Here is a 19,280-nt window from a genome sequence, read left to right as displayed (position 1 = left end):
CCAAATATTATGTCTTCACATTTCATAACCAATCATGCCTTCCCAATAGTCTCCCAAAGTCTGAACTCATTTCAGAACTCAGAAGTTCACAGTCCAAAGTCTCATCCGAAACAAGGCAAGCCCCTTCTCTGCCTATGAGCCTGTAAAATCAAAAGCAAGGTAGTTACTTCCAAGATGGGGGTACAGGCATTGGGTAAATACAGCCATTCCAAATGGGAGAAATTGCCCACAACAAAGGGGCTAAAGGCCCCTTGCAAGTCCGAAATCCAGCTGGGCAGTCAAATCTTAAAGCTCCAGAATGATCTCCTTTGACTCCATGTCTCACATCCAGGTCATGCTGATCCAAGAGGTGGGTTTCCATGGTCTTGGGCACCTCCGACCCTGTGGCTTTGCAGAGTACAGTCTCTCTCCCAGCTGCTTTCACAGGCTTGCAGTGAGTGTCTGCAGCTTTTCTAGGCACGTGGTGCAAGCTGTCAGTGGATCTATCATTCTGGAGTCTGGAGGATGGTGGCCTTCTTCTCACAGCTCCACTAGGTGGTGCCCCAGTAGGGACTCTGTGTGGGGGCTCTGACCCCACATTTCCCTTCTGCACTACCCTAGGCGAAGTTCTCCATGAATGCTCCACCCCTGCAGCAAACTTCTGCCTGGGCATTGAGGCATTTCCATACATCTTCTGAAACACAGGTGGAGGTTCCCAAACCCCAATTCTTGACTTCTATGCACTTGCAGCATCACCACCACATGGAAGCCACTGAGGCTTGGGGCTTGCACCCTCTGAAGCCACAGCCCAAGCTCTATGCTGGCCCCTTTCAGTCACGGCTGGAGCAGCTGGAATGCAGGGCACCAAGTCCCTAGGTTGCACATAGCACAGGGACATTGGGTCTGGCCCACAAAACAATTTTTTCCTCCAAGGCCTCCAGGTCGGTGATGGGAGGGGCTGCCATGAAGACCTCTGATACGACCTGCAGACATCTGCCCCATTGTCTTGGGGATTAACATTCAGCTCCTCGTTACTTATGCACATTTCTGCAGCCAGCTTGAGTTTCTCCTCAGAAAATGGGATTTTCTTTTCTATTGTGCTATCAAGCTGCAAATTTTCTGAACTTCTATGCTCTGCCTCTCTTGTAAAACTGAATGTCTTTAACAGCACCCAAGTCACTTCTTGAATGCTTTGCTGCTTAGAAGTTTTTTCTACCAGATAGCCTAAATCATCTCTCTCAAGTTCAAAGTTCCACAGATCTCTAGGGCAGGGGCAAAATGTCGCCAGTCTCTTTGCTAAAACATAACAAGTCACCTTTGCTCCGGTTCCCAACAAGTTCCCCATCTCCATCTGAGACCACCTCAGCCTGGACAATATTGACTTTATTGTCAATACAGCAATCAGCATTTTGGGCAAACTCATTCGACAAGTCTACAAAGTTCCAAACTTTCCCACATTTTCCTGTCCTCTTCTGATCCCTTCAAACTGTTCCAACCTCTGCCAGTTACCCAGTTCCAAAGCTGCTTCCACATTTTCGGGTATCTTTTCAGGAGCGCTCTAGTCTACTGGTATCAATTTACTGTATTAGTCCATTTTCATGCTGCTGATAAAGACATACCTGAGACTGGACAATTTACAAAATAAAGAGTTTTAATGGGCTTACAGTTCCACATGGCAGGGAAGGCCTCACAATCATGGCACGAGGTGAAAGGCATGTCTTCTCACATGACAGCAGACAAGAGAAGAGAGTTTGTGCAGAGAAACTCCCGTTTTAAAAACCATCATATCCCACAACACTTATTCACTATCACAAGAATAGCACGAGAAAGGTCCACCCCCATGGTTCAATGGCCTCCCACCAGGTTCCTCCAACCACACATGGGAATTGTGGGAGTTACAATTCAAGATGAGATCTGAGTGGGGACACAGCCAAACCGTATCAGTTACGTTTATATAAAGTTCAAAAACAGGCAAAAATAATTTATGGTGATAAGAGGACAGAATAGTGATTACTTTGAGAGGATAAGAGACACTGACTGGAGGAGGCCAAGAGAGCCTTTTCGAACACTAAAAATGTTCTACATCTGGATTTGAGTGATGACTACATAGATATCTACAAATATGAAAATTCTATACATTTAAATTTTGCAGTTTTCAATAAAAATTTAAAGATACCTTCTCTAAACAAATTTTTAATTTTTTTTAATTTTTTTATTTTTTAGACAGTGTCGCACTCTGTCCCCCAAGCTAGAGTACAGTGGCACGATCACAGCTTACTGCAGCCTTTACCTCTTGGGCTCAAGCAATCCTCCCACCAGCCTTGCAAGTAGCTAGGACTACAGATGCTCACACCCAAACATGGCTAAATTTTTTTCTTACTTTTGTAGAGGCCGTCTCTTGCTATATCGCCCAGGCTGCTCTCTAACTCCTACCCTCAAGCCATCCTCCCACCTTATCCTCCCAAAGTGCAGGATTACAAGTATGAGCCACCATGCCCAGACTAAACAATTTTTTCTTAAAAAATTGATAAGCTTTTTAGTTGGATCCACAACAGGAATTAATCAAAAGGAAAAAAAAAAAAAGTAAAGTCTTATATACAAAGATCTTTATTGCAAAATTTACAATAGCAGAACACATACACACCTGGAAATAACATTTAATAAATGAATGCCATGCCAACCCTGGATTTCTCTAATGTGAGAGAGATGAATATTTGGCATCTGTCTGATACTAGCAGTCAAACTTAATGCTGATTAATTAACCTAAAGAAGCCATCTGCCCTGAGGGAAGAGCATGATCACTGACACCAAAGCAAAAAAGGGCTAAAGTATTCAAGGCTGAAAGAGGAAAGACACAAAAGCAAGAGACGAAATGAGAAGTAGGCAAAAGTCAAATTATGCAATACCTCAGAGGCCTTTTTTTTTTTTTAAAGAATATAGCTAAGAAATGAAAAAAAATAAAAAATAAAAGTAATTGATTTGCTTGGGCAGCAGAATTACTGGGAGACAGGGGTTGTACACTAAATATTCTAAATGTTTCTAAAAATGGAAATATATTATTCAAGAGCATGTAGTACTTGCAAATGATCAAACATTTCCAAAGAAAACTGCCCAGCCCTATTAATAAAATATTTCTGCAATACAGCTGGAATAATTAAAAGGTACACAGCATATTACAATCTTTGTTGTATCTATTATTTGAGTTGATCTACATACTAACATGATATGAAAATATGTGCTAAAGTTTTTGGAAGAAAAGGATGATTTATTTTTATTTATTTTTTTTTTTTGAGACGAAGTCTCTCCTTGTTGCCCAGGCTGGAATGCAGCGGCACAATCTCGGCTCACTGCAACCTTTGGCTCCCGGGTTCAAATGATTCCTGCCTCAGCTTCCCAAGTAGCTGGGATTACAGGCATGCACTACCACACCCGGCTAAATTTTGTATTTTTAGTAGAGACGGGGTTTCACCATGTTGGCCAGGCTGGTCTCGAACTCCTTACCTCAAGCAATCCACCTGCCTTGGCCTCCCAAAGTGCTGGGATTACAGGCGTGAGCCACTGCGCCCGGCCAGGATGATTCTTCTAAAGAAAAAAAAAGTTTTGAGAAACATCCATTCTTTTAAACATTTCCACGTATTTTCACTGCTTGTTTTATTCAACTGGTTGTTTGAACAAAAGTAAAAATTATCCATACCATATTCATGTCCAATTCAGCAATCATTACTTACAATTTCAGGAATAAGAAACAAGAGAATCAGTGTTTTAACAGTTTTTTTTAGCTGATAATTTAAACATACAGAAAAAGCAACTATTAACAATCAAAAAATAAATGAAAAACAGACCAAAAGAGTAAGCATTCCTTTCCCTTCAGAGAGATTTTACCTTCAGAGAGAGAGTTTTCTATGCTGTCTTACAGCATTCTACTATTGTTACATATACATAAGAAAAATACCAAGGCAACCCTACATTGTTTCTGTTACAGAAACTTTATACAGTTAAGAGGAAAAATAAACATGAAGAACAAACATATAAAAGCACTCTACCTCACCAAATGGAACAAATGATTTTTCTTTTTTTTTTTTTTGAGACAATCTCGCTCTGCCACCGAAGGCCACAGTGCAGTGGCACGACCTCACAAACCCCGCCTCCCGGTTTAAGTGATTCTCCTGCCTCAATCTCCTCAGTAGCTGAGATTACGGGCATTCGCCATCACACTCAGCTAATTTTTGTATTTAGTAGAGACACAGTTTCACCATGTTGGCCAAGCTGGTCTCGAACTCCTGGGCTCAAGTTATCTGCCCATTTCAGCCTCCCAAAGCGCTGGGATTACAGGAGTGAGCCATCAGGCCTGGCGGAATAAATTTTTTTCTGAGACGGAGTCTTGCTCTGTTACCCACACCAGAGTGGAATGGTGTGATCTTGGCTCACTGTAACCTCCGCCTCCCAGGTTCAAGCCATTCTCCTGCCTCAGTCTCCCAGGTAGCTGGGACTACAGCCATGCGCCACCACAGTGAGCTAATTTTTTTATATTTTTAGTAGAGATGGGGTTTCACCATGCCGGCCAGGCTGGTCTCAAACTCCTAGACTCAAGTGCTCCACACATCTCAGCATCCCAAAGTGCTGGGATTACACGAGCCACCGGCGCCTGGCCTCAACAAGACATTTTGTCTTGTCTTGCTCAACAAGAACTGATGGTTCCTGACAGATGAACAAGAGGACAAGTAGCAAAATGTAAAAGTGTTACAGTTCTAACACTCAAAAAAGAGAAAAAGAACATTACAGCTAGATCATTGCATCTAGTTATATGATAAGCCCTCCAGGTTTCCTCTAAACCATTACTTTGTTCTGTATCCACATTCAAGGCCTCCAAAGATTAATTTGCATTATCAAGAGATTCGAAAAGACAAACTAAATTTCAGCAGTAAAACCTGTAAGAGATTCATTTTTTAGTAGATGATAGAACTCAATGGTAAACACTGGCCAGGTGCAATGGCTCATCCCTGTAATCCTAACACTCTGGGAGGCCAACGCAGGCAGATCACCTGAGATTAGGAGCTTGGCCAACATGGTGAAACCCTGTCTCTACTAAAAATACAAAAATTTGCCAGCCATGGTGGCAGGCACCTGTAATCCCAGCTACTTGGGAGGCTGAGGCAGGAGAATCCCTTGAACCTGGGAAGCAGAGGGTACAGTGATCCAAGATTGCGCCACTGCACTCCATCCTGGGTGACAGAGCAAGACTCTGTCTCAAGAAAAAAAAACTCAACGGTAAACATGACAATATTATTATTGTTAATGATGTTAATACATCTAACAAGCATGGGGGAAAAAAACTGTATACAGACTTTAAATCATTGTTTAAATAATTTACAATGTAAGGCTGGGCACGGTGGCTCACGCCTATAATCCTAGCACTTTGGGAAGCCGAGGTGAGCGGATCACTTGAGGTCAGGAGTTTGAGACCAGCCTGGCCAACATGGTGAAACCCTGTCTCTACTAAAATTACAAAATTAGCCAGGTGTGGTGGCGGGCACCTGTGATCCCAGCTCCTCAGGAGGCTGAAGCAGAAGAATCGCTTGAACCCGGGAGGCAGAGGATGCAGTGAGCCGAGACAGCCCCGCTGCATTCCAGCCTGGGCAAAAAGTGTGAAACTGTCTTAAAATAAATAAACAAATGAAAATTCACAATGTATGTATGAAGGTTCCCCTGCCCTGAAGTTTTCAATCTATGAGAAGGCATAAATACACAAAATGCAAAATAATGTGAGGCAAATAATGCAAAATTACAAGAGATGAGTAGTAGTATGGTTTCATAAATACACAGAATTTACATTAGAAGATTAAGGTTAGAGTCTTTGTTCTGCCCCCATCACTAAATGTTTGAATTTTGGTGCATCTAGTCTATTTGTGTTTCAGTTTCCTTATCTATAATACACAAGGTTGGATTCCAACATTCTAGCAATAATGCTCTATGATTCTATGATACGAGTCCACATAAGATCAAAAACCAAGGGGATAATAAAATAACAAGAGGTAAGGAAAGCAACAGGCCAGGCACAGCGGCTCACCCCTATAATCCCAGCACCTTGGGAAGCCAAGGTGGGAGGATCGTTTGAGGCCAGGAATTCAAAACCAGCCTGAATAACACAGTGAGACCCTATTTCTGCAAAAAAAAAAAAAATTGCCAGGCATTGATGCATACCTATAATCCTGGCCTTTGGGAGGTTCAAGTTACAATAAGGAGCTGTGATCAGGCCACTGTACTCCAGCCTGGGCAACGGAGCAAGACCCTGTTAAAAAGAAAAAAGAAAAAGAAAAAGAAAAGAGAATAAGCAAGCAACATAGGGAACAGGAAAAACATTTGGAAGGCTGCACCAAAGGACCAAAAGCGAAACTTCAACAAAATTTTACTTCATTTGCTACTTGGTAATTTAGGAGAAAAAAAAATTGTTTAAAGACTAGGCAACCTGGCCGGGTGCAGTGGCTCACGCCTGTAATCCCAACACTTTGGGAAGCCGAGGCATGTGGATCACCTGAGGTCAGGAGTTCAAGACCAGCCTGGCCAACATGGTGAAACCCCATCTCAACTAAAAATACAAAATTAGCCAGGCATGCACCCGTAATCCTAGCTACTCAGAAGACTGACAAAGGAGAATCACTTGAACCAAGGAAGCAGAGGTTGCAGTGAGCCAAGATGGTGCCACTATACCCCAGCCTGGGTGACAGAGTGAGACGCCTCAAATAAAAAGAAAAAGAAAGAGGCCGGGCACAATGGCTCACACCTGTAATCCCAGCACTTTGGGAGGCCAACTTTGGGAGGCCAAGGAGGGTGGATCACCCGAGGTCAGGAGTTTGAGACCAGCCTGACCAACATGGAGAAACCCCGTCTCTACTAAAAATACAAAATTAGCCAGGCATGGTGGCGCATGCCTGTAGTCCCAGCTACTAGGAAGGCTGAGGTAGGAGAATCGCTTGAACCCAGGAGGCAGAGGTTGCACTGAGCCGAGATCGCACCACTGCACTCCAGCCTGGGCAACAGAGCGAGGAAAGAAAGAAAGGAAAGAAAGGAAGGAAAGGAAGGAAAGGAAGGAAAGGAAGGAAAGGAAGGAAAGGAAGGAAAGGAAGGAAAGGAAGGAAAGGAAGGAAAGGAAGGAAAGGAAGGAAGGAAGGAAGGAAGGAAGGAAGGAAGGAAGGAAGAAAGAAAGAAAGAAAGAAAGAAAGAAAGAAAGGAAGAAAGAAAGAAAGAAAGAAAGAAAGAAAGAAAGAAAGAAAGAGAAAGAAAGAAAGAAAGAGGAATGATATGAAGGTAGAAAAATACAAAGGGTAAATAAGAATTAGAGATTGGTTTGGTGAGAGTGGACAGCTCCTATAAAGAAACAGTGCTGGCCCCAGAAAAACAGATTTGAGCAGACTATTAGAAGGCTATGAATTCTGACCTATACTCTGAAGATAACAGTTATCACTGGTTTCCGAAAAGTGAAGGATGTTTGAAGCATGATTCTAAGGTTTAGGAAGACATACTAACTAGAGAGAAAAACCAAGCAGAAAATCCAATTAAAGGCCCATGAGTAGTTCAAAGATAAAAATGGCTGACAAAAATCGGCCAATGTTGTTACGTGCATAGAGATAACACCAAAGTTTGTGTCTGGGCAACTGAAAGCATGATAATGTCACCAAAACAAAGTCAGCATATGGAATCAGTTTTGAAGGGAAGACTATCATTTCTATCTTCACTAGAGTTTAAGGTGAGGATCAGCAAGACATAAAGTTGCCTTAAATCTTTAAATGTCATATTTAGCCTTGTCGTCTTCCTAACATCACAGTATTTATAGAGAATTTGTTAAAGGTTCAGTGATTTTTAAAGTTCCCTTCAATTTTACTTATCAATGAAATAATCATTTAATTTTCTAGTGCAGATGAAGAACATTTGGTATTTTTCCATATTATAAATTCTAAAAATTATTAAACCATGATTTTTAAAATGAACTGTATCTGTATTCACTAAGTCAAGTCTTCCTGACAAGTGATTTATAACAATCACATCATATATACCTTCAGCTTTGAAAAACACAATGGTGAAAAAGTAAAGTAAGACAAAGTAAAAGTACAAAACAATGAAAAGGTAAAACTCTAGAAGAATTTTGAAAAATGAATATAGGCCGGGTGCAGTGGCTCACACTTGTAATTCCAGCACTTTGGGAGGCCGAGGCAGGTGAATCACTTGAGGTCAGGAGTTCGACACCAGCCTGGTCAACATGGTGAAACTCCGTCTCTACTAAAAGTACAGGCCCGGCGCAGTGGCTCATGCCTGTAATCCCAGCACTTTGGGAGGCCGAGGCGGGTGGATCACAATGTCAGGAGTTCAAGACCAACCTGGTCAAGATGATGAAACCCTGCCTCTACTAAAAATACAAAAAGTAGCCGGGCGTGGTGGCGGGTGCTTGTAATCCCAGCTACTGGGGAGGATGAGACAGAGAATTGCTTGAACCCGGCAGGCGGAGGTTGGAATGAGCCAAGATCGTGCCACTGCACTCCAGCCTGGGCGACAGGGCGAGACTCCGTCTCAACAAAAAAAGAAAAAAATATATATATATACATACACAAAAATTAGCTGGGCAAGGTGGCACACACTGTAGTCCCAGCTACTAGGGAGGCTGAGGCACAAGAATCACTTGAACCTGGGAGGCAGAGGTTGCAGTGAGCCAAGATCGTGCCACTGCACTCCAGCCTGGGCAACAGAGTGAGACTCTGTCTCAAAAAAAAAAAAAAAAAACAGTAAAGAAAAAAACCCAGAACCATGAAGTATCACTTAATATCTTTTATTATTTTCCTTTTTTTTTTTTAATTTTCTTAATTTAGAGAGAGTTTCACTATATTGCCTAGGCTGATCTCAAACTCCTGGCCTCCAGCTATCCTCCCATCCTGGCCTCCCAAAGTGCTGGGATTACAGGCTTGAACTACCCTGCCTGGGTCTCCTTCAGTATCTAACAAAACATTACACGTAAATTTTTTTTTTTTTTTTTTTTTTTTTTTTTTTTTTTGAGATGGAGTCTTGCTCTGTTGCCAGGCTGGAGTACAGTGGCGATCCTGGCTCACTGCAACCTCCGACTCCCGGGTTCATGCAATTCTCCTGCCTCAGACTACCAAGCAACTGGGATTACAGGCGCGTGCCACCACGCCCGGCTAATTTTTGTATTTTTAGTAGAGACGGAGTTTTACCATATTGGCCAGGCTGGTCTCGATCTCCTGACCTCGTGATCCGCCCGCCTCGGCCTCCCAAAGTGCTGGGATTACAGGCGTGAGCCACCGCGCCCCGCCAACATTACACGTAGGTTTCAAATTTTATTTAGTTGGACCTGAAAGCACTGCAGAAATCTGGACAAAAGATAATGCCTGGAAAAATAAGCACACATTTTAAAATGTAATACATGAGCCAACAGCTGAGTAGATCTGAACACTCTGCAAACTATGGTTATGGATATTAAAGACAATTCCCACAGATCACAATTTTCCCAAAGAAGTCTCAGAGTTTGTGGTCAAATTGAAAAGACAGTACCATTTATCAACCAGTGCACACTACTATCAAGTTGTGAATGGGATGCCTATTGAAGAACATCACTGACTTCACTCCCACAAGAAAATAAAGTGTTTTAGAAAGAAAAGAACGAATATTATTGACAATTACCGAACAAAACTTTCTTCCTAGGTTATTTCTCCGTTTACTGTGTGACCTCGCTGAAGGCTGAGAGTTTAGGCACACTGGTTTCCAGGTGCTGAAGAAATCGTTATAGATGGTTTGTCATAAGTCTAACAAAGTAAGATTTTAAAAATGAGTACCTCTTAGCAACACTTACTCGTTTTGGAGGGACATTGAGCTGCTTTGCTCCCCACCCAAAGAAGGGTTAGGAAATTCTCCTTAACCTCATTCTTTCCTAATTTCTAGGGCTTCTTACCTAATCTAACGTGTATAATTATGATCAGGTGACTCCAAGTTCATCAGTTTGACTCCGAGAGCCTTTCTACGGTTTCTACGTCCTCAGCCCTGAACAAAACTCAGCTTCCTGAGCTTCTAACGGCGAATTTAACTTGCATGTTAATATAGAAGAAAGGTTACAAAACCTATCGAAATGGTTTTTTTTTTAACCAAACATATTACAACTCAAGTCAAAAGTTCACAGCCCCAGCAACTCGCGTACGAATCTGAAGCAGGTCCAGACGATTAAAGTCACAGCCCCGGACTAGAAAACGTCAGGCGGGTGGGGGGAGGGGCGAGGGCGCGTCCCGAAGACGTCCACCCGCAGCACCGCGCAGGCTGCCGCCTCCCCTCTTCTCGCGCTGGAGGTGAGAGCGCCCTTCCTCCTACCACGTCCTACCTTCCCGGCCTCGGATTACGCCACAGCTGGCAAAAGGTCTTTTTCAGGAGAAAACAGACAAGTCAGCCAGCGCGCCCCACACTCGACCTCCCAGCCTCGCAGGGGCGGCCGCCCGGGCTCTCACCCCGACGCAGCGCTCCAGGGGCTGACAAGGAGGCCGCAGGGTCGCGCTCCCCGGGGCAACGGCCCGAGGGCCTCGCGGAATCCCGGTGCAGAAGTTCGGACCCTCTGAGCAGCCTCCGCGCCCCCTCCGGCTCAGCTCCGAGCCTGCAGACGGCGCCCCCGGGGCTAACTCAGCGGGGAAGAGGAAGCAACGCAGCGACTAACAGGCTGTGTGGATGGACAGCCGACTGAAGGGGGGTGGGGGTGTGTCTGCCTGCTAGCAAGGCCGTCTCACCTTCCTGCTGCCGAGCTGGGCAGCTCCAGCTCACCTGAGGAGGGCTCCAGGACGCCACCGCGGCCGCCGTGATGGCCGTAACGGCACGAGGCCTGCGCTCTGCCGCCGACGCGTAGCTCTCGGGAGAGGGGCGGGGCACGCGCGGTGGGCAGGCGGATCCGCGCGGGCAGGAAACCCACTCTCGGCCCAATCTGATACGTTCAGTCGCCCCCTTTCCCGGTCCCTGATGCGACAGCGGTCTGTGCCACACTGGGATTGGGCGGGCCCACATGTCAATCAAGCGCCGTGCGCGGTGTGAAGGGAGCGGAGGCTGAGCCGCGGAGCGAAGGGAGCTGGAGGGTGAGAAGCGCCGGGCCCGACCAGAACCGTCTTCGCTTTTTCCTGTGCGATTGCTCTGGCTGGTTACTTCGAGCCTTCCTTCTCAGCGCCGCAGGAGAGACTCCACAGCAAGAATGACTGTGTCCTGGGTTCAGCCCCCACTCTTCTGGGAGCTTCCCCCGGTTTCTGCACTTGAGGAATGTCTTCCCAGCGAAAGGTTCTTAGGAACGGGGAGCGACAAAGAAAGACAAAGAAAAGCAGACCTGAAAATTGGGACCTGGGAGAAATGTAAGACGTGCTTAATTTGAGGCACAGACCAAAAGAAGCTGAGGGCCCGCTAAAAGTGTCCTTGTGCTTGGGCAGCTTACTTACATTACATTCTTGGCGACAGTAGTGTTATGAAGACCACCTTCGGAGCCAGGTCTGCCCATTCTTAGGGCTCCAGCCACTGGCTGAGGTATCAGTAAGTTGGTTCTTCCCCTCGCCGGTACCTGCCTCATTTCTTTTTTTTTTTTTTTTTTTTTTTGAGACGAGTTTCGCTCTGTCGCCAGGGTGAAGTGCAGTGGCGCGATCTCGGCTCACTGCAACCTCCGCCTCCGGGTTCGAGATTCTCCTGCCTCAGCCTCCCGAGTAGCTGGGACTACAGGTGTGTACCACCACGCCCATCTATTTTTTTTTTTTTTTTTGTATTTTTAGTAGAGACGGGGTTTCACCATGTTGGCCAGGATGGTCTCGATCTCTTGTCCTCGTGATCCGCCAGCCTTGGCCTCCCAAAGTGCTGGGATTACAGGCGTGAGCCACCACGCCCAGCCGCCTCATTTCTTCTTAACCATCTTTGTGGCTCAGTTTAGAGTCGCTCCTCAGGGAAGTTTGCTGAGTTAGGTACCTTCTTTGGAGCATAGGTATTTTCTCCATCCGAGCTATTGAAATGGTTTGCCTGTATCCCTACCTAGATTGTAAACTCCACTGAATCAGGAACCATGTCCTTTCAGTTTCTCCCTAGGGCCTTGTAGTAGGGTAGATGGTCAGTAAATACTGTTTAAGGCATTAATATTTATTTTAATCCTGGCCCTGGCTATAAGCCTCAAAAGTTTGCAGTTTTCTGCATTTAACTTCAAATTATTTGATTGGTAATGCATGCATGTGGTTAGCCTGTGCTGTAATTTAGATGTTTGTCCCCCTAAACCTCCTGTTGAAACTTGATCCCCAATGTTGGAGGTAGGGACTAATGGGCAGTGTTGGGTCATGGAGGTGGTTCCTTCATGAATAGATTAACGTCCTCCCTGGGAAGGGGGTAACTCTTTATTTCCCTGAGAGCTGGCTAAAAAGAACGTCGCACTTCCCTTCTTTTTTTTCCTCTCTGGCCATGTAATCTCTGCACACACCAGCTCTCCTTTGCCTTCTGCTGTGAATATAAGCAGTCTTAAGCTCCCATCAGATGCAGATGCTCAGTCTTGAACTTTTCCAGACATCAGAACCGTAAGCCAAATAAACCTTTTTTATTTATAAATTATCCAGCCTTGGGTATTCCTTTCTAGCAGCACTAAAGGGACTAAGACAACCTGCCATATGTAGGATCACAAGGTCAAGCACAAATTTATCTATCTATGCTGTACTATCCTCAGATTGGCTGAGACAAGTAGACCGTGAAACTTGGCAACAGCTACTCTATGTCTACATTCTATTATTGGCATCCAAAGTGAATATTGGCGGTGGATTTTGAGTTTATTCTAAGGGTTTAAATAGCTTTGCATGTTTTATCATGACTGGTATGGACTGAATTGCATCCCCCCAAAAAATTCATATGCTGAAGCCCTCACTCCTAATGTGACTATATAAATGTCCCTCAACTTACAAAGGGGTTATGTTCCAATAAACCCACCATAAATTGAAAATACCATAAGTTGAAAAGATCGTAAGTCAAAAATGCATTTAATGCTTCTAACCTACCAAACATCATAGCTTAGTGTAGCCTACCTAAAACATGCTCTGAATACTTACATTAGCCTTCAGTTAGGCAAAATCATCTGACAGAAAGCTTATTTTTTAATAATGTATTATTTCATATAATCTACTAAATAATGAAAAACTGGATGGTTTTATGGGTACTCAAAGTACAGATTCTAGAGTGCATATGGCTTTTGCACCACCATAAAGTCAAAAAAATCTTAAGTCAGGGACTATCTCTATTTGGGGCTAAGCCTTTAGGGAGGTAATAAAAATTAAATTAGGTCATAAGAGTGGGGCCCTAATCCCGTAAGATTAATGTCCTTATAGAAAGTGGCACCAGAGAGCTCTCTGCATTTGAGAACACAGCAAAACAGACATCTGCAAGCCAGTGAGAGAGCCCTCACCCAAAACTGACCATGCCAGCACCCTCTTTTGGACCTCCCAACCTACAGAACTTTGAAAAAATAAACTTCTGTTGTGTAAGCCACCCAATCTAGTATTTTGTTAATGGCAGCCCAAGCTAATACAATGGTTTTATTTGTTGATACATTTTATAAAGTTTACAGACTGAGATATTAATATTATATTCATTTTTGAAGAAACTTGTCCAGAGTTAAAACTATTGCTGCAAAATCACCCATCAAATTGTTAGCACAGCCTGACTCAATTTTAATTCTAATTACATACTTAACATCTGATGGAGGCAGAAGGTGTGAAATCAAATACAACAGGTAAAAGACAGAAGTACAGTTCTTGCCTTCACGTAGCTTACCACCACCTTAAGTGGGGAAAACTAACCCAGAAAAAAATATGCTTAAGTCATACATTCAGATTTTTTTTTTTTTTTTTTTTTTTTGAGATGGAGTCTTGCTTTTTTGCCCAGGCTGGAGTACAGTGGCACCACGTCAGCTCACTGCAACCTCCACCTCCCAGGTTCAAGCAATTCTCCTGCGTCAGCCTCCCAAGTTGCTGGGACTACAGGCACACACCACCACACCTGGCTAATTTTTTGTAATTTTAGTAGAGACGGGTTTCACAGTGTTGGTCAGGCTGGTCTCAAACTCCTGACCTCAGGTGATCCACCCACCTCAGCCTCCCAAAGTGTTGGGATTACAGGCATAAGCCACAGCACCCAGCCACTTTATCTTAATTTTCCTTCTTTAATCTTTCTCATCACTCATTCTTACCAGGAACTCTGAAAAAAAAATTTAAGAAACCTCCAAAAATATATGCAAAAGAGGAGTCGAAGAAGAATAAGGAAACAGCAATGAAAAAGGAAAGCATAGACTGGAAGGGCAGATAGGCAGAAAGGCATTTATGAAATTGCACTTAGAAGGGATGCAGTACATGTTTTCATGGGGTGGGAGCTGTCCCAGAGACTTCCTTTCACAGTCTGTCTACCCAGCTTCCAAATATAAACATGCACATGGCTGCTGCTTCCTCTCTTTCGGGGGAACTCAAACCAAAAACAGGAATCAGCCTTGCTAATTAGTGCTGAGTGGATCAGGGACTAACCAGAATCAGGCAACAAGAAAATGTAAGTCAAAACTTATGATCAGCCCTGGCAACAGAGCTAGACCCTGTCTCTACAAAATTTTTTTAAATCAGCTGGGCATAGTGGCACGTGCCTGTAGTCCCAGCCACTCTGGAGGCTGAGGTGGGAGGATGGCTTGAGCCCAGGAATTTCAGGCTGCAATGAGCTATGATCACACCACGTCTCAAAACAAAAACAAAATTTATCTAGGGACTACAGGTGGTGCTTTGGATATGGGCAGCTAATCTGTCTACGATTAAAAACACGCAGGTGGCTTACTTTATCAATCCCAAATAAAAGAATTTGGGAACACAAGAAAGGGAAAAATAAGCCTCCATGTCAAGACCTGTCCCAGAAACCTGATAGCTTATAGTTAGAAATTGTTACAGGGAGTCCAGGTGCGGTGGCTTACGCTTGTAATCCCAGTACTTTGGGAGGCTGAAACTGGTGGATCATAAGGTCAGTAGTTCAAAACCAGCCTGGCCAAGATGGTGAAACTCCATCTCTACTAAAAATACAAAAAAAATTAGCCTGGCGTGGTGGTGTGCACCTGTAATCCCAGCTACTTGGGAGGCTGAGGCAGAATAGCTTGAACCCAAAAGGCAGAGATTGCAGTAAGCCAAGATCGAGCCATTGTACTCCAGCCTGGGCAACAAAGCAAGACTCCATCTCAAAAAAAAAAAAACAAAAACAGTGCTCAAACCAGTGTCAGAGAATGAAATGTAAACAGGTATTTGTTATTAGTTTAGTAAATACAAAAATAGATAGGTGCAAGGAGGACATTAAGCCACAGGGGAAAGGAGTTGTGTGGTCAGGTTAGTCAGGCAATTAACTAGAAAAAAGCTGTCCACATAGAGGAGCCTGCATAATAAAAAGGCATTAAACAACAGTAGAATATTGCTACAGCAAAAGATAGCTAGAAATACAATCAATAACCAGGTTATGGAAGTCAAGCACATTACAGTTTATTCTGTAGGCAATGAGAAGCCATCAAAGGGTGTTTTTGTTTTTGTTTTCAGCACTTTAAAGACGTCATTCTCATCTTCCAGCCTCCATTGTTTCTGTGAGAAACTAGTTGTAATTCTTATCATTGTTTTCTTGTATGTCTTATGTCTTTTTCTATGAATGCTTTTAAGATTTTGTTTATATTTGTTTATCAAAAGTTACACTGATGTTTCTAGGTGTCTTTTTCTATGAATGCTTTTAAGATTTTCATTATATTTATGAAAAGTTACACTGTGATGTTTCATTACACTGTGATGTTTGTTTTGGTTTTCTGTTTATCCTGCTTGGGGTTCATTTCATTCTCTGGATCTGTGGGTTGCTGTTTTCTCATTTTCTTTCTTTCTTTTTTAATTCTTTTATCAAATTTGGAAGACTTTTATCCAGTATTTCTTCAAATGTTTTTTTTTCTATCCCATTCTGTTTCTCCTCTTCTTCTGGGACTACAATTAAACTCATGCTAGACTTCTCAGTACTTAGTACAGGTCATTCAGGCTCTGTTCATTCTTTTTTTCCAAATCTTTTTCTGTGTTTCAGTTTGCATAATTTCTATTGAGAGCCACTGTCTAGTAATCCCTGAAAAAATCTAAATGTTGACATTTTCCCAAAGCACAGTGCCCTGCTGATGGCTATAGTTTCCTTTGGGGGAAGGTTTAGAGATATGTTAGTCAGGAAATCAGAAATTAGATGGTATTACTACAGAGAGGATTTACTATTGAGTTTTCATTGACTGAAAAAGCAAAAAGGGAACACTGAGGTCACCCAGAGGTGACAGCTGCAGGGAGCAGCTATCAATGTTAGATCTAATGAGAAGGGAGAATCAAGGTGGACTATGAGGTCTCAGAAACTCTAGACAAATGACCTGGCTGAGTATTGCTCAGACCCCCGAGAGGATGCTGTCTGGCTGATCCTACTACTTCGGGGAAGGATATGATGAGACTAGTTGTGGGTGGGGAGGATGTCAAAAGAAGCTCAAGGCTGAAATCAATTGCTGCTGCTGGAGCAAAGGGCTCTTGCTTGTTGCTGGGATAACAGTGACAGAAACTGCAAACAAATGGAAAGGAGGAAGTCCCTTCCTGCCTTCTGCCTTCCAGACTCCCTCTAATGCCCTTTATTGATGGAACCTAGTGAGACATCAGCTGGCATAGAAAAAATGTACTTTGCAGGGTTTGAGCCATAGCATTACAGAGGAAAGTATAGAAGGGGGAATGTGGACCTGAGACAATAGTTTAATAACCAGCACCATATCATTTATTTGTGCTAAATTGGTAAGAATGGCCAAAATGAGACTTAATGCCATCATATAGCCTTTTACAGACTTTTAGACCTTTTTGAAAAGAATCTCAGGATACCATGTCAATTTTCTGCTATACTGTGATTACTGTTGGTGCCTTTTTCAGGAGTAAGGAGTACGTTTACTGCAGTTTACACATACATTAGCCACAAAATCATAAACAAGGGCAGCCTTGGAAGAGATCTACATAACTGAGGATAAGCAGACCCTACCCCAACGTTAAGTCTCCGAACATCAGGGACAAAATGGCATGGACTAGGTGGGACTGGCGAGAATCCACACTTCTCCCTATTTCTGTTTCCTATGTATCACCTAATGTAGCCATAATAAGGGGAATACCAATTTCCTGTTCTAACTTTGGACAACCACCCATTGTCATTAAAAAGCCACTTCTTTTCCCTTGTTTCCTCTTTTCCTGCCTCAACCCAGCCGTATGACTTCTAGTTTTCTAATGCAAGTAGATGACAAAACAGGGTTTGGTGTTCAACATTTCACCTTATAGTGTATTTTTCACAAATGAAGGAGTTTTGTTGAACATTTGTAGAACATTTCTAATTTCTGAACTTCAGTTCCATCTGAAAGGGGTCATTTCTTTGAGTCTTCTATTATTTAGTAATAGCAGTTAACATTCTCCTTCTACTACAATTTACCTGGAAAGACACTGATAAATACCAATAAAGATACCAGATTCATAACGTATTTTATAATTTAATATTTGTATTTGAATATATTAGACTAGAATAAATTTTCTGCATTTGTATATATTATATAGTACTCTGTCAATTATATAACACAAAAGACATTCATAGGTAAACATTAAAATGGCAGTATACGTATTAATAATTGAACATTAAGGAGATAATAATAATCAAGTATTCATTTAATGGGAGAGTCTAGTATTTCCTGGTAGTCCTGCCTTCTTAAATTCCTCCAGTAAAGTTTATAGCCAGCAAGGACAAAAACACTAATCATAATGATTACCCCTCCAAAAACATCATAGATACTAGGAAATATGTGCAGCACGAGAAGCTGCAAGACCATAGCTACCACAATCTCCAAATGTTGTACTGTGCTAACCAAAGCTGGATGGAATTTGTCCAAGGCATAATAAACTCCTAAGAATGCTGCAGTAGAACAGACACATATAGCAATGAGATAACTCCAGGTTTCTCCATCTAATGGGATGATGGGTTCTTGAAGAATGAACATTGTAGATATTCCCCAAATTGTCCCTGTCCAACCAAAGGTAAACAGTGCAGTCCACATGCTGATCTTCTCCTTGATGGATCTATATACTATCATTGAAAGAGCAGTGGTCAGTCCAGCCATCACAGTCATGGTGTACCCAAAGGCTTCTTTCCAGGCATTTAACAAAGAATTATCTTCATCAACAATGTTGGGGATCATGACAAGACAAACACCTAAGATGCTGCAAACAACTGTAGCCATGTCAACATAAGCCATTTTCTCATCTACAAGTAAAAAAGCCAAAATGGCACTGAAGACTGTAGTTGTGGCTCTCCACATAGTGGTCCCATTGCTGGGAGGGACTATTGAAAATGATGTATAAGCACAAGTGATAGAAATGACATTGCATACACCATAAAAGAAGAGTCGTAATCTGTATCCACTGGGTCCAAAGGGGGCCTCCTGATAGTAACACACAACTAACACAGATAAGACCTGCAAAACAGAACGGATAAAAATCAGTTCTAGAGATGGTACTTTAGACCTGTCAGAAACAAGCCTAGTGATAAGAGCTACACATCCATGAGCCAAAGCAGATCCAAACAGCACTATCCACATTTTTCGGGACTGAAAAATGTTTTTATCTGCAAAGCTCTGGAATTGTCCAATCTCATTGATCATTGGGTCTTCTGTTGGTGGAGGTAGGGTATCCATGGTTCCAAAGAAAGTTCTTCCTTTTTTTTTCATTTCACTCAGCAGACCTTTCTTTGGATTTTCTTCCATAAAATTTCCATAGTCTTCATTGATTTCTTCATATCCATCATCCCCAGGCTGGGGATAATGAGAAGTATATTTCACCATCACTGTGTTGGGATGTATTTTCACCCGTTTTTTAACTGGATATTTTTTGGAGGGAGAAGTATCCATTTCTTCAGATAGTCAATTCTATTTAAAGAAAAAAAATGACAAAAAGACATTCATTTCATTGAAAATTTAATTTCTATTATAATCATATGCACCAATTCAATGATAGAAAGTAGAGGCTGTAACAGTAGTCCAGAAAAAAAAAATAGAGATGATCTGGCAATATGCCTTATCAGATTATGGTACCTACTGGAATTGTTTACCCTTTTTTCACTCTCATCTGAAGTCTGTCCCCATTTCTCTTTGCTTGCTTGTTTCATTCAGCTCTATTTTCTATCTTTATACTACAAACCGATTTTTCCATCTTTTCTACCTGTTTCTC

At 42.7% G+C, this 19,280-nt stretch overlaps 2 protein-coding genes across 16 annotated transcripts in view; both read right to left on the bottom strand.

The window, feature by feature from the left end:
• The window catches only part of NCK1 (NCK adaptor protein 1), a 91,787-nt gene extending 80,886 nt beyond the window's left edge, over nt 1-10,901 (bottom strand). For 2 of the 6 annotated variants that reach the window (XM_050779647.1, XM_050779644.1), the window contains exon 1: nt 10,749-10,901. The gene's annotated coding sequence lies outside the window, so the exon portion shown is untranslated. Of the gene's footprint in view, nt 1-6,180; nt 6,269-10,351; nt 10,487-10,748 lie in introns of those variants that run through there. The other 4 variants (XM_050779649.1, XM_050779645.1, XM_050779646.1 and 1 more) reach the window with 3 other exon arrangements.
• Nucleotides 10,902-17,538: 6,637 nt separating this feature from the next.
• Nucleotides 17,539-19,280, bottom strand: part of SLC35G2 (solute carrier family 35 member G2) — a 37,506-nt gene continuing 35,764 nt past the window's right edge. For all 10 annotated transcript variants that reach the window (XM_050779630.1, XM_050779634.1, XM_050779629.1 and 7 more), the window contains one exon: nt 17,539-18,979. In XM_050779630.1, the coding sequence (XP_050635587.1) occupies nt 17,723-18,961 (1,239 nt within the window). In that variant the 5' untranslated portion in view covers nt 18,962-18,979 and the 3' untranslated portion in view covers nt 17,539-17,722. The remainder of the gene's footprint in view (nt 18,980-19,280) is intronic.

Source organism: Macaca thibetana, chromosome 2 (assembly GCF_024542745.1).
Source record: "Macaca thibetana thibetana isolate TM-01 chromosome 2, ASM2454274v1, whole genome shotgun sequence".
NCBI classification, from domain to species: domain Eukaryota; kingdom Metazoa; phylum Chordata; class Mammalia; order Primates; family Cercopithecidae; genus Macaca; species Macaca thibetana.
The sequence above is the reverse complement of the archived record's forward strand: the minus strand, read 5'-3'. Positions and strand labels throughout refer to the sequence as shown.